At 38.3% G+C, this 15764-nt stretch overlaps 1 protein-coding gene across 2 annotated transcripts in view; it reads right to left on the bottom strand.

Annotated features, from left to right (window-relative positions):
• Window positions 1-15764, bottom strand: part of MED23 (mediator complex subunit 23) — a 44339-nt gene that overhangs the window by 13688 nt on the left and 14887 nt on the right. For both annotated transcript variants that reach the window (XM_040057988.2, XM_040057989.2), the window contains 12 exons: window positions 13735-13935; window positions 12165-12308; window positions 10511-10656; window positions 9696-9941; window positions 9373-9515; window positions 8664-8838; window positions 7069-7232; window positions 5839-5963; window positions 5144-5349; window positions 3513-3693; window positions 1799-1969; window positions 396-612 (listed from right to left, as the gene is read on the bottom strand). In XM_040057988.2, the coding sequence (XP_039913922.1) occupies window positions 396-612; window positions 1799-1969; window positions 3513-3693; window positions 5144-5349; window positions 5839-5963; window positions 7069-7232; window positions 8664-8838; window positions 9373-9515; window positions 9696-9941; window positions 10511-10656; window positions 12165-12308; window positions 13735-13935 (2119 nt within the window). The remainder of the gene's footprint in view (window positions 1-395; window positions 613-1798; window positions 1970-3512; window positions 3694-5143; window positions 5350-5838; window positions 5964-7068; window positions 7233-8663; window positions 8839-9372; window positions 9516-9695; window positions 9942-10510; window positions 10657-12164; window positions 12309-13734; window positions 13936-15764) is intronic.

Raw genomic sequence — 15764 nt, 5'->3', positions numbered from 1 at the left:
ATAAGTGCATTTCTAAAAGTATTCAAGTATCAGGTCAAGTTATTTGAATCTTAAGTAAGGATAGAGAGAGGAACTGCTTTTCAATTATTTCAATCTTGGTGATAGTTTGTTAAACACAGGTCCAAGTATTTACTGCTAGAAGGGAATGGAAGGGAATGGTGTGAAAGAAGTGCGGATTAGCAAGAGATACCTGAATAAAAATAAGTTCACTGTTAGTAAGTTGAAATTCACTAAACAGGAAATGCACTTCTCTCTGTAAATGTACACAGGGTTCAGAGAACAGGAAAGGAATAAGGCACTGCTGTGCTAATACATGAACATTATGAATGAAAGAGGTGAAGAGGACATAACGATCACAGCAGGAATATATCCGACTGTACTCATGGATAACTTACCATGGAATTTGTATAAACCTCCCAGATGATCCAACAAAGTTTCTAGTGATTTGGACACTGGAAGCAATTCCAGAAATCTATGAATTACTATGTCAAACACTGGCAGAAAGCGCAGGCATACATTTCCAAAATAAATTGGTAAGTACTGAGGCTGGATCTGAACTGGGGGATTTACTTGCTCTGCCAAACCTTCAAAATACAGCTTTTCAGGGTATTTCTGGAAGGAAAGAAATGCACCAAAATCAAAATCTCTTTCTTGGTAAGTAATGGATTAAACATTCAGCATCTACATTGCTTTAAAAAAACACTCCAGAGCCCTCTTTATCACATTTTAACTCAGTGAAGCTTATTGTACAAGCTTACTGAAGAAAACTGAACTATGACTTAAATTGGCTATTAGAATAGTGGATAATATCTTCAAAAAAACCCCCAAGACAAAGTTTCACCGCCACTCAAAATGAGCATAAAAGAACATTAAGAATTCCAAAGCCAAACTGAAAGCAGCCAGCGCTAAAGTGTCCTTTGTCATGTACTTGAAGAGAAAACCTATGGGAAATCAGCACTACTTGAAGTTTCTACATTATATACTAAATTAGAATACTAGAAATAGGCATGAATGTAATAATTCCCTGGGAAAGAACATAGATGAGTACTGCTAAGGGCTGAACTCTTGTTTTACCTGTGACTGAAATTTCTCTATGCCAGGTTGGGTGTAGTGACTGTGCAGTTATGTCAGAGCACTTCCAAGGCTCATTTGCTTCCTGCTACCCGCCCTTACACTTTTAGGCAAAACACTGTACAGCCAAGTCAGAGGGCTAATATAGACCAAACAGCTCCTGAATCAAACTAGATGGCATATATTGAGCTACATGACAGTTTGTTTGTATCTCTTCCATCTCAGTGTTTCTTTTTTGACAGAACCGCTCATTGGGACATCCTTTTCTAGCCAGCAGAAACCAGTATATTTACAGGAGCATTAAAATCTCAGCAATTCTTTTCCCTGATGTATCAGGCTATCATGTTCTTGTCACATGGAAGATGGAAGAAGTTTTAATAATTAGAAGAAAATGTAGGTTTAACTATCGGTATACAAAATACCTTCTCCCTGGTGCACAAAAACTCTGTTCTAAGTGAATTTCAGTAGAACCAAGATTTTAAAATTATTTGATTTAGACGAGCAAGAATGAATATCCACCCAATTCTTAAGCTACTTCAATCTTTGAATATTACTGCATTATAATTTCAAAGTCATTACATATAGTGATTTATTATTTTCATACTAGCCCAAACAAATTACGGGTTGTTAGGCAAGTCCAAAAATTGTTAAAGTGGTCCAGGAAATGATGGCTGATACAGTATCCACAGAAATTATTACAGTAAAAGAATATTATTAGCTGTGATACCTTGTGGTAACTCATATGCTTTGTATGCCAGTCATTCTGCAGCCAGTGTTCGGGAGAATTCTCCTTCACAAAATCACTCACTCTGTTTCTGAAATCATTAGGCTTCAGTAAGAGTAATTGGATTATGAAGTAACAAACTTGAGCTTCGTTTCCTTCATGACTACGCATAGCCTTAAATGAAACAGATCAGATAGCATGAAATTACAGTTGACAGCGCTGTCTGCTCTAAAGCCCTGAAACAAGGCAGCCAAATTTGCTACATCTGCACACAAATTCACACTGAATATATGGTCTTTCAACTCTGTTTTTCAAGCAAAGACATAAAAAAGAGGCATGTTCAATCCCTATCCCATTTTCTACTCCATGGGCTGAAGGTCTTAAAAACTCCCCACTCCACGGGCTGAAGGTCTTAAAAACTCCCCAGTGAGAGCACTTTCTCCAGGAATTCTAGCTCTCTTTTATCTGTCAGTTGTCTTACTGAAAATAACCAATTAAGTGACAATGAAGTTAAGATTGCTTTTAACCTCTGGCCACTCTGACATGATTGGACTTCAGTCTGAAAACCAAATTAGAATTCAAACAACCAGCTATACATTAAGATGAAATTTAAAATTAAAGGACAATTACTGAATGCAGACGTAGTTCTCTCTAGGTGACTACTGTTTTATTTTATAGGCTAACACGTAAAGCAAGAGAATGCCATTTCTTTCTTACTATTGTGGTGAAAGAGGCTGATTTCTAAGAAAAGAAAGTGTACTCTAATGGGTACAAAATTTTCCATACGCTTGTGAATGAATGAATAGCTTGCCATATCCTACCCACCTACCTTTTAAGGCTGCAGGAATCGCACAATAGAACCATTTAGGGTAGAAAAGACCATCCAACCATTAATTCAGCAGTGCCACTAAACCATGTCCTGAAGTGCCACACCTACACATCTTCTAAATATCTCCAGGGATCGTGACGAAACCAGATCCCTGGGCAGCCTGTCCCAACACTTGACAACTCTTTCAGTGGAGATATTTTTCTTAATATCTAATCCAGCACAACTCGATGCTGTTTCCTCTTGTCCTACTGCCTGCCACCTCTATGGCAGAAGAGGCCGACCCCCACCTGGCTACAACCTCCTTCAGGCAGCTGTCGTGAGTGATAAGGTCTCCCCTGAGCCTCCTTTTCTCCAGGTTTAACACCCCCAGCTCCCTCAGCTACTCTTCAAGGTTTGAGCTCCAGATCCTTCAGCAGCTCTGCTGCCCTCCTCTGGACATGCTCAGTGTCCCTGTTGCAGTGAGGGGTCAGAACTGCGCGGCCAGCAGCACTGCACGGGGTTGTGACTCAGGTGCAGGATGCGGCACCTGGCCTTGCTGAACTTCAGACAAGTGGCCCCAGCCCATTGATCCAGCCTGGCCGGGACCCTCTGCAAAGCCTAAATAACTGCAAGGCTCTGAGGTCACAGACCCGAACCACCAGTCACAACATTTAATAATACCAGTTAAATGGTTGCCGTTAAAAATCCAAGAAATGCTTCCCTGAAGACTCAGAGAGCTGTAAGAGCTGGAACTCTACGTTAAAGAAGTAATCTAGTATTTTACTTGATACTGACTTAGTGAATAGTCACTATTCAAGCCCAATCCATTTTTAAAAGATTGCTCCCAAAATGACAGTCAGAAGGCAAGACTGCACGAACTGTCATCTTACCTTCCGAAGAGTTACTTACCAAACAGAGTATCAACCTATCCAGCGTTACAATATTGTATTTCCACACCATGTCATTGAGAATCTCAATACATTTATTGAGCTGCTGTCCTCCTGCAGATGTAGAAAATTCATACACCAAGAAATCGGCAAATGTCCTGACATGTGCAACCAGAGCTCTGGCCCCAATTCTTTCTAACACTCTAGCAGGGAAGAAAAAAAATTCAACAAGAAATTGTTACAGTTCCTAATGCATATCTATTTGATACGAGTAAGCAAGTTTTAACACAATTGTCTTAAACAAAAAAAAAAAACCTACAAAATTCCTTCCCTCTTAATAAGTTAACTGAAGAAAATGCCAAAGCAAGCCAAACACCCAAACTTTAGAGCAAGATAATTCCAAAGTTTAAATACTAAACACGAGAAGTGCTTCAAGTTCACCAATTTTATCTGAAGTGTTCTGTGAATGGCCACAGAGTCTGTAGTCTGACCAGGACAGCTGCTATTCTCCCAGAGAGAGAGGTCTGCTAGACACAGCCTTTCCAGGGGCTCGGGCAGACTCCAGCCACCGGGCAGCCTCAGCAAGGCGCAGCAAGTGATCAGCTCTTAGCAGTGGTTTCAGCTCTACCTTGCGAGGTTATCCCAGGCTAACTCAGGGACAGAGAGACAGAAGTGCCATGTAGCAGTTCCACAGGATAGCTTTTATTACCCTGTGAAGGGGTGGCCAGGATGACAGCTCCCTCCAGAACAGGGTAAACTCTGGGGTATTTATGGGGGAAAGCAAGGGTGGTACCAAAACGGGAAGAACCAATGGGTTTGGAAAGGTGTATCAGAGCATTATGGGTGCCTTGTTCTGACCTGAGAGAGAACTGCCTCATCTAGGTCCTCTCTCCCAGGGAGGGGTTGAGATGAGCTTACCACATTCCATTCAAGGGACATCCCTCCTGGGCAAGGGCCTGGGAGGCTCATCCACCTCCACAGTATTCTGCCCAGAAGCCATGTTTTACTTTTGCAATTTTAGTTAGACACCTCTGAGGACAACTTTCTGCAGCTCAACTTACTTTCCTACGATATGCACTTTAATACAACCACAACATTACAAACCATTTCCTCACTGCACACAAGAGTAACACATGCTATCATAAATACTGTTTCAGCATAACTAGGAAGGACTGAAAAGAAGTAAGTCTATTTTTCACAGCAGGTGCTATTTCTACCAGGAACAAATTTTAAAAATCAGATGATTACTACTTCTGTAATGAATTTTCATCTTAATCCAACATTTGGTTTTTTTAAAGACATATTTGGCCTTTATTCATGTATAAAGGCAAAGTAAATGAATGCTTTAGATTTTCTGTTTACTCTTTTAGATTGTCTGAAACACTGCTATTACAAGTAAACGGCTTAATTCAGACACCTCACACCCTTGTTTCTCACCAGGAAAATAGGTATTGTAGACCACTGCATGGTGGAACCAATCTTAAACACAGCACAATTATTTGGACATGCTGGCTATTACCTAGCTCCACTCTTTATCCATGCTATGCATGTTCCAAATTAATTTCAAAAACAAGCTGTTAATGCACAAGGCCTATGTCCTCAGAACTGAGAATGTTGCTTAATAACTTTGAAATAGCATGTTTTTCAACTCACCTGTAACCAATTTGATTAATGTGATCAGTGTCTAACAACATCTTCCACAGGAGACAAAGGAAAAGCGGGGATGAACCTTGAGCAGAGAAGTGCGTGATTATTTCATTCTCACTGGTCATCGACTTCCACTTCCGGTATTCTTCTTCCACATTCTTCTTCAGATTAAACCGGCTTTCCTGAGGCACGTTGTTCTGCTTGAAGAACACCTGAAAAAAGTAGACTTTGCTGTGACTGAGAGCCTACAATAAAACACTTGAACAAGATAATTTTGCCTGATTTAGCACTGAATGGGTTCCTACTTCCTCGTACCACACAACCTACTAGGGAGGGTTGTTATTTCACTGTGATAGCACAGCGACTGCTTTGTCACAAACAAAGCTACATGACAAACTGCCATAAGAAAAAACGGCTTTTCCAACTTTTTATTTTATTTTTTGATTTTTAAACCATATGATCTACCTTGCACCAGAAGCATCAGTTGACCAAATCTGACCTTAGAATACTCGAGGGAAATGTAGCTTACACATTCCTAAAAAATAGCGATATTATAATCATGCAGCATTCTTTAGGGACTTGAGATTAATGCAGTCTAGACAGGAGAAGAATGTCACCAACCCACAAAAGGCAAAGGATCTTGTTAAGAGAATAAATTCACTGTATTTCCAACTGTAAAGTATTCATGTTTAAACTATTACCTGCAGAGGAGCTGGAAAACAGCTTAGAGTATGTGATGCCCAGTTATGTGGAGTGAAACTCATGATAGTCTGCAGTATGTCCTTGCACCAAGTTCCCTGAATTGAATCAGAGCCTGTGAAGAAGTCTAGAAAATGGATTGATGGTATCAGAATTTCACACAAAACCATTTCTTATTGGTACTCCTTTTGTCATCGTACGCATCAAGGCTTTCCTAGTCTACCACAATTTCCCTTTTTTGTCCAACTTCTCCCAGCCCCCTTCTTTGACTCTATTTGCTCTGTAGAAGATGCTGGATGTTACCTTTTTATGCAATTAAAAATAAGAAAATTATTTATAAGGTTTGAGCTAGAAATAAAGCAATCATAATTTCAGTATTTTATATTTAATTTCCTATAGTGTCAGTAAAACAAGCTTCTGCTGATTAACTGATTAGACTTCCAGAAAAAAATCCTGAGGAAGAAAGTGATGATAAAATTGCCAGATGCCATTTTATATTGCTTCAAAAAGGCTGTTCAGAAGAACCCACCCCAATTAAGCTGTAGAAATGAATGCCTCATTCCCCCAATCCCTGGGCTGATTTCACCAAAGGTTGTGAAAAGGTTAAAAAAATTAAAAAGAAACCAAATCATAGAAGTCCTTTCTCTTTCAGATCACCTCCACCAGTCTTTGTGAATCAGTTGTTATAACTCTCCAGTGAGTCTGCAGACTAGAACCACAAAAAAGGAGAGAGAAAACATCTTCCTCAAAGCTAACAAAAACCTGATCCATGTCACTGCACACTGTTAAAACATTAAAAGATGCAAAGAACGCTTCCTTTTTTCCCTTCCCAAAAAAAAGAAATCCAAAATTCAGATTTTTCTTAAATGCAAGCTATAGAGGGGATGGCTTCCACATGAACAGCACAGCTGCTGTGAGTATTTCATGCTATTTAAATAGCATGTATCAGTAATCAATCCTAACATTTAGACTTAAAATAATGAAACTCAAAATAAGACACTAAAAAACCTCTAAACCCTAGTCACAGCGTACCTCTGAATAAACTTTTAAATACTATCTTCAATAATAGCTTTTTGCCTAAATACAAGTAGTTGGAAATCAAAATTTCACTTCTTCAAAACCAGAAGTGCATGGGATATGTTTTATGACTAGGTCATTTCCATGACACTTTTTGAACAGTACTTTACAGAAATGGTTTGACTACAGCTTTTACTGGGACATACTGCTATTACCTGTCACATGTGTTGCCCTTGCCAGAGTTAAGATCAAAGCCCTGTTGAGTTCTTCTGATTCTGCTGAAAGAGCTGTTTTGGGATCATTGAGGAACCGTGTGAACTGTGGTTGAACTTCCGAGCTGCCCAAAGCTGTGATTAGCCTTAGAGCAGTACTCTCAACACTGAAAGAAGGAAACAGTCCAGTTAGCAAGTAATACTTATGCTGATGCTTCTAAGATTCCAAAAATACACAATTTTTCCTCCATTTACTATTTCAAATAATACAGAAATATTTTGTTTTAATAATTCTGTTCTTAACCTTTTGAAAAAGTTTACTTATTCTGCTGTTTAAGAAATGTATCAACTATTTCAGTATCTTATTTTCAAATAAAGCACTCAAAAGCAGATTTAGCAAAAATTTCAACTGCAGAGACCCTGAAGAAGAGCCTCAAGTGCCTCCAAATTAGAGCCCCTCATTATTATTTTTTGCACATCTTGATCTAAATAAGATAATATAAATAAATATATGCAAAACCAAAATAAAAAAGCATGAATAATACATAGGAAGCTTCAAAGCTAACTACCATCTTCAAGTAGACAGCATTAAATTGTTCTTATTAAAGAAATTAGGAAGTTGAGGAAGTATAACTTTTGATTAAAAGCACTTCAATTTTCAGTGCTTTAGTTGGAAGCACTTTTCACACCAGGTAGTTTGAAATCATTGGAAAGATTTTTATAACTTTGTGTCTTTGAAACGCCAAAGCCATAGTTTAGTTTATTCCAGTTGCATGCAATGTTCATTTAAATTGACTAACATCTGTATTTTATAAACTAAGATGAAAAAACAAGATTGAGGTCAATAAAGACACCAAGGCTTTGAATTTAAGGAGAAACTTGTCTTAACCTGTTTTCTTTATGTTTTTTAAAGTCTAAGCAACAAGGCAATTTGAATTTGGACTATGAAATTGAGAACCCTGATCCAACACACAGCAAAAGAGTTGGAACTAGATGACCTTTAAGGTCCCTTCCAAGCATTGTCACCTTTCTTGTATTCAAATTAGACACTGTTACAGGCTATCATGACACACACCCTATGAGGGACTCCACTCAGGTTCACATACAGTCATCATAGCTTTGCACAAACTCCTTTTCAGCTGCAGGGAGAATCAGATTAATTCTCTGATCTGACTGAAAATCAGTGTCACATAAGAATTAAGTGGAAGCAACTTAACTCTTGTAACAGAATTAAACATCCTCTATAGAAGGAAGCAAGCACAGTCTCACTGTCATACAAGCCAAGTACTGACTACAAGTAGCAGGCACTGCCCTTTATCTACCATGCAAGAAGCACTTCTGGACATGACAGTTCTGCTGTACATCCTGTGTGCTGACTCGTGACACTGCTGCCATGTGTGTGCAAGATGCTGCCTCATGATTCTCTGCAGAGCACTACTGCTAACACCCAACTGTACTGCTGAAACATCCCTGCTGAGACACCCCAAAACAAGTTAGTCACAGAAGTGAGACTGGGAAGTGCCATTTAAACAGGTCTCATGCAGCCTTCAACAAGAAGTAATCTGAGATTACAGACAAATATTGCAAACGTCACTCACCAGAGATGAAGCTGGTTCTGATTAGTCTGTGGCACAGCAGCCAAGGAATGAAGATGGCTGAGGAGCTGGACTCTGTAATGAGGCTGGATGTGATGCATCCGATAGCTGAACATTTCCAGCAGAGTATGCAAAATTCCCCATGCATGAGATTTAAACACTGTTGGCAGGAGCTGACCTGAAAAAAAGTTTGTAAAGTTAAGTTTTACAACTGATCACACCTTGAAATACAAAAGTACACTGGTTTTATTAGGCTGTAAGCCAGACATTTCATTTGAAAAGTGTATTACCTCAAAAAAGCATATGGGCAAGTGCTGTCTGAAGATGCTGTAAATGTATAGAGCTTAATAATCTTTTGAACTAACACATACAGCAGACATGCAAATTATTTTAACAAGAGCAATTAAGGATCCTATATGTTTCAAATTAACTTTGTTTATGCTTTTTCATTAAACATGTTTTTACACAACACAGCACAACTGGAAAGGTCCCGACCATACAAGTGATGGCATAAAGGGACAACAGCACAACTCATCTGGAATTTACTGCAGCACTAGGACACCTTTCACTATTTATTTTACATTAAACTAATCTATACATGCTGCATCATTATATTTTCAGTTTTACTATGGCCTCCAGTTGCCATTAAACAAAAATACTACTTAACAGGAAGAAAGGGAAAAAAAGAAAAAAAAAAGGTTTTCTTTCTTACTGATAAAGCCTTTGATGCCCAAGGATTCTATTTCCATATAAACCAACAGGCGACTATAGGTTTCCACCAGAGCAGGAGCCAAGGCCACACTAGATTTTGCATGAGCCAACTTAATTACCCTTGTAGCTATGCTGTGAATCAGACTGAGGAAAGAGAGAATGTGTTTTTGAATCAAGAACATGAACTTGAAATTTAATACATTTTTTAAGTAAATGAAGAGATCTATATATGACATGTCCAGCCACAGAAAGCCTTTCTGATGACAATTAGCTACACACAGAATTACAGGTTAAAAAAAAAAAAGCTAGCTGCATGTACTATACCTCATTTTGGCATGAACTGTGAGTGAGTCCAAGAGGTTCATTGGCAATGGGGTGATAGACCCTGATGCCATGCAATTAGTCCCTGGAAGAGGTGTCCTCATGCTGCCATTTCCATAAATAGTCTCTACTAGAACACCCATTGGCAAAGTGAAACACTCTGAATTGGTTGAGTAAGCATTGCACAACAAGGCAATTTTGTAGTCATTCATCTGTAAGCTTTTATTCCTCAAGCTCTGTTGCAAAAACCTGTGTGGCAAAAAGATTAAACATTAAGCAGAAAGAATACACATGCATTCCAGGAATATGGCTACAACAATCTCAGCCAAAAAACCCATTATAAAATAGTATAAAAAAATCAAAATAGGTATTAATTGCACTGTATCAAAACAACTACTTCTTATGCCACAATTTCACCATGTTACAAATTTTCTACATTGGGGAAAAACCTCAGGAAAAAAACACAGTTAAAAATCACCTTTCCAGACAAAAACTTAGCCCATTGTACTGCTTATCCACACTTTCCAAACCACAGCATAACAAAACAAAATTGTACATTTACTTTCAGAATCTCTATCAGTAATAAAGACATTATTCTGAGATAAAATATATCATTTCCACTAGCTGGATAGCAGCATTTCACTTTTTATGAAATACTTTGAGTTTGAGCTCTGTCTTTTGGAATGACTTTGAAGTCACTCTATTGATAACCTTTATACAGCATCCCATCACACAAGACATTCTGAATACAGACCCGAGACTGCCTATTTCATTATGCCTAAACATAAATCAAAAAATAACAAAACCCCCACACTCACTCATGGTGAAGTTTAAGAGAATGAGGAATGGGAATCTGCAACTTGGAGTTGTCACTATGGGCCTTCCGGTTCAGATGAATCCAAATGCAGGTCATTGCAAAAGCATGAGTTGACTGGGGTTTGTTAATATCAGGTACAGGAATATACTAGAGAAAGAACACAGGAATGTGACACACCACATGGATGAACGTGCAGAAAACCAACTTAGATAGCCAGTATTCACAAGATCAGGTTTTTCTTTTTTCTGACTTGCTACACCATAAGGAACATTTTTAAGGAACAGGTTCTACCCTCATCAGTATTTGTAATTTTAAATCAAGAGCTATGGAAGAGACCTGCACCTCAATAATTATTCTGAAAAACACCCAAACCAAACAAATGATCTAAGACCTCGGCAAAAGGAAATTCATGCTTAAGAGTATACAGTTTCCAGACATATATAGTTACAAAGCATACAAAAATAGTTACTCTTTTCTCTCAGCCTCACACTTACACATTATTCAGAAACCAGTTATGGTATCTGCTTCCATAGTAGGTACTCAGGGGTTCAACAGTACTTTCCAAAAATTCTGAATTGTTCAGCATCACAGTTAATCCTCAAGCATTAATACACTTCTCATGAAAAGGTACAGATACAACCCCAAATTAAAAAGCTTTGAATCCAGACTTAGCTGGAGTACTGCCATTGGAAAAGGAACTCTTGTCTCTCCCCTTTTACCAACATCCACATTTCTTTCCCTTTGATACAGTACCTGCTGCACAAACACCACTGACAGCCCAAGTGAGACAGCACCAATACATCCTCAACATGATAGCAAGGCAAATCGTCTTAAGAGCAATAGCCAGAGATAACATTTTAAGTGCTCATGAAACTGAATCTTAAAAAAAATGCTTCCTAGAATTCAATTTCACAAGCACTTAAAATGTAGCACTTAAAAAGCACTACTCAAAACAAAGACTTTCAGTAAGTGTAACTTGGAGCCATCACCACAGCTGAAGTAAACAGTCCTACTGCTCTTCCTGTATTTGATGCTAACAAAAGCAATTGAAATCTTCTCAGACAAATTGTACTGAAGAATTTCTGTGGGTCAAAACCAATGCAGCAGGGTGGAAAATTGTTACATATGAGTTCGATACATCACACACTTGTATTATTCTATCCATTCACCCAAAGTAAAAAGCACTATGGAAATAGTAAGCAACCAGGACTTCACTCTGACAGTGCTGCCAGAATTAAAGCTTAAGAACTTCGTTTAAGTGCCCCTTCTTCAGGAGCCTTAGTTCTAGAGGAATATACAAAGCATGAATATGATTTGATTTGCCCTGCAGAATGTATTTGAATTACTATTCTGTTTCAGCCCAGATGTAACAATAGAATTACACATTATTCCTTTACAGTCTCCTAAATGCTTTAATAAACTCCTCAAAACCTTAATCAAACCAAAACCAACGAAGAGAGGAGTTAACACAAGTCTTTCTTGCCCCTAAAAACAAACGTGGTCCCATGGATATGAGATCTTCACAAAAACTTATGAAACATCTCCCTCCAATTACGCAGCACACTGTTTTAAGAGTGATTCAAGAGGGGTAGTAACATTGACATATGAAGGTCCCAAGCTGAAATAAAAATAAAACTTTAATATCAGAGACTTACTTCTTTCTCAGGATACAGGAGGTCAAACAGCTTCATAACTGGGAGGAAGTCAGCCAGTGCATTCTTCTGGATGCTGCCAGAGATGAACTGGAGTAGCACCCACATCAGGTGGTCTCTCCCCTTAATGAGACCACGGCCTGCCAACTGTCAAGAACACTCAGTAACAGACAAATACTGCATGCAGGAGAAAAATCACTGCAAAGATTCTTATAAAATAGAGGGACAGACTAAAACAGTTTCAGCAGAGAATTTTATAGCAGGACATAGGCAGAAACATATCTTGTTTTCAGAAAGAGGGAAATAGGTACATTAGTTGTAACACATGAATGGACTCTGTGACAGTCACAACAATTAATGCTAAGATTTAAAATGCATTTAACTCCTGAGGATCACTGCTTTGAAAATCTAGCAACACTTAAATATTGGTCTTAAATTGTCACCTTGTAGCCCTGTAGCGAAGCACAGTATTGCCGTCGCTAGCATCAGGCCACAGGATAAACTCCTTTATAAACTCCTACAAAGGAAGTCCCTGAGCCAGAACAACTTCAGTTGGCTTCACCTGGACTCACCTGGGTTTGGGTTTTTTTGTTAATTAATTTCTTTATCTGTAACAGAAACTCTCTAATAACTAATATTCTACTCTTACTTGCTGTAGTTTTATACTAGATTTGTGCAATTGTGTTAATGCCTACTTTTTCAATTGTTTATTAACAGTAATTACAGGAATACAGCCCTGGTAAAACTAATTTCAGGGAAAACACAGAGCAGAGAACTACAATCCATCACAAGTGGAACACAACATACATAGTAAATTTTTATGTAACATGGAACTGCGGACAAATGAAGACGGAGCAATGTGTTGTGCGTGTTGGAAGCTGCATCTAAATAGCCACAAGCTGACCCTACAGTGAGGAGAAAGAACATCCCTACCCTACCATCAATAGCATACAGCTCTCTCAGCAAAGAGCTCAGGATATTGCTGACTGTAACCCCTCCTTTCCCTTCTTATGGAGGACTGGCATCACCACCCTTAGTAATATAAACCTGAGCACCAGAGAAAAGGGCAAATACTAGTATCAGTTTTAATGGAATCATTACTAGGAAGTAATAATGACTTGGACTGTGATTGCCAGTATCACCATATTTGGACAAATTACCTTTGATTGCTTGAGTGGATTGATTAGACAAACAGCAAGTTCCTACATGTATTTGCATGGCATGTTTTTTTAGTCCACAAATGTAACAGAGCATTCACTCTGTTCAAAAGTCATTTGTAAACTGGATGCAACTACACATTACTTCGATCTTCTGAAGTTTATCTCTTTATTCTAGTTTTTAGTGCACTTTGAACCCAAATAAATGCAACATCCTGTAACTGAATACAATAAAACCACAACTAGCACAGCACCACAACTTGAGAATTTGACTTCTAGAGAGAATAGTGATTAAAAAATTAATTAATTCTTACATATAAGGTACTTCTTGCAGGGGTGAGTAACACTTTTAGAAAAAATACTGGTTTTGTTTTTTAAATCCCTCTTACCGTGTGGGAACGTTACAAACAATTTACCTTTTGATGGAGAGACAGGACCATATGAGGAAAACTTGCAAACTGAAAGAGCACAAAGAAAATGAGCTGGCTGGAGAGATGCTGCCACAGAAGCTGACTGGTTCCACCATCATCAAACTTCTCTTCAGTCTCAGACCGTTCCATGGCATACACCACAAGGTCCACCAGCTGGTCCTCCAGCACAGGGCAACGTTGCTTGTGCTGTAAGGCAGAGATCAGATACAGTATTCCAAAAGCCTTGCCATTAACTCCAGAACTTGCAGTTACAGTACAGTATTTTGACAGAAGGCTGGGAAGCATGAGATGAAGTCTGAACTTAAGTTAAGGATAAGCCAGTATATTAAAGCTGCACTATGTTACAGGTCACAATGATTTTCACATTTTATCATGTATTCCATAATTCCCTACTCAGTTCCAAAACACATCAACACAGAGATAACATCTGGGGTTTGGTTGGGGTTTTTTGCTGTTTTATAGTAAATTCAGACAGAATGTTATTTCTCTGATCTCACAGTCACAGAAAACAAAGCCCATGCTTCAAACACACAGGCCGGGTTTCTTTTATTTGGTTTGGGGTTTTTTTGTTGTTTTGTTTTTTTTCTCCATTAAGTCCATTTCAAAAGTAGGGATCACCATAGAGAAAATGGACCAGTTATACCATCAAATTCAGAGGAAACATCCCAATACATGCTGAAGATTTGATGACTCTTCTGTTTTTACTCTCATATTGGGTTCACCTACTGCCTGCAACTAGCAGCAGAGTTAACATCTGGTTAATACCCCTATAAGTAGATGCTGTCCTATTGACACAGCACCACAGGTTACATCACCAAAAAGTCTTGAAAATGAATCAGTGGTGTGTTCTACATACTTTAAACAGAACAGAAATTACACATCTGAGGAGCGCTTCGAATGTTAGACTGCCACAGTCTTCACACTGAGCTATGAAAACCCAGAAATAATTTAAAATACATACCATCTCTGATGACTTTTAATAATGATCAAGGAATGCATTATATAGTCAGATATATTCTGTTAGTACAGATATATATAAAATTGGTCCACTACCAGTAATTTGGAACTCAGATTATAAATCTGCGGTTTAAGACTACCAAGTATAATGCCACATGTTACAAGATCTTCAGTGCATCAACTTCTTGTTACTATCCTGCATTTGTATTGTTACACTCACATAACGTACTATAACTAAGGAAAAAAAATGGAGAATTTAACTTACGTCAGAAAGTGCTAGCACTTCAGAAATAATCTGTTTGTTTCAATGCAATCAAGAATGGTCACATTTATTAATTTTTTTATTTGGCCTGATGCCTGTAACATAATGCAGCCTTAAAGAAAAAAGTATTACTTTATGATACAAAAGAAAAGGAACTGAGCTGCTCAAACACTAATCATGAAAATGCATTATCCCTTTCTAGAGGCAAAAAGGTGTATGTAAAAAAGTCTTAAAAGATCACCCCAATACTCATAAAACATTTTAGGGATGCCTTAGATGAATTCTTTGACTTACTAGCCAGGCAGCCTAAAAAAAGGCTAATATAAAGATATAATAAAAGTAAAGAGAGATGCTGAAAGGAGATGCTTGTTCTACCTTCATTGATGGTAGTCTTTTGCTATGAAAGAAAAAGAGATTCTCTTCAATTAAAAATAGAATGCAAGAATTGGAAAAGTTGACAAAATACAGTGAACAGCATCCCCTGTTGCATGCTCTTTGCCAGCTCAAAACTGCAGAAAGCTACAATTCCAGCTGTGCTTTCTTGAAGCATGCTTAACACAAACCTCTAGCTAAGACAGAAAGCATGATACCTTTTCTCCCAGTACGCAATGTCATTATCACAGACCAACCACGGTACAGGTTTACAGAGAGCAGTATTGGCACCATCAGTTCAGAACACTTTGGGTCTTTTGTGGCTCGTTTTTCTCCCCCTCCCAAAGCAACTGATTATGAAGCAGAGCAGGGTGCAACAGACAACACTACAGACTAGTTTATAATCCAGCATGCAAAACTATTA

Source organism: Hirundo rustica, chromosome 3 (genome assembly GCF_015227805.2).
Source record: "Hirundo rustica isolate bHirRus1 chromosome 3, bHirRus1.pri.v3, whole genome shotgun sequence".
NCBI classification, from domain to species: Eukaryota; Metazoa; Chordata; class Aves; order Passeriformes; family Hirundinidae; genus Hirundo; species Hirundo rustica.
This window is presented reverse-complemented; position numbering and strand designations above follow the sequence as displayed.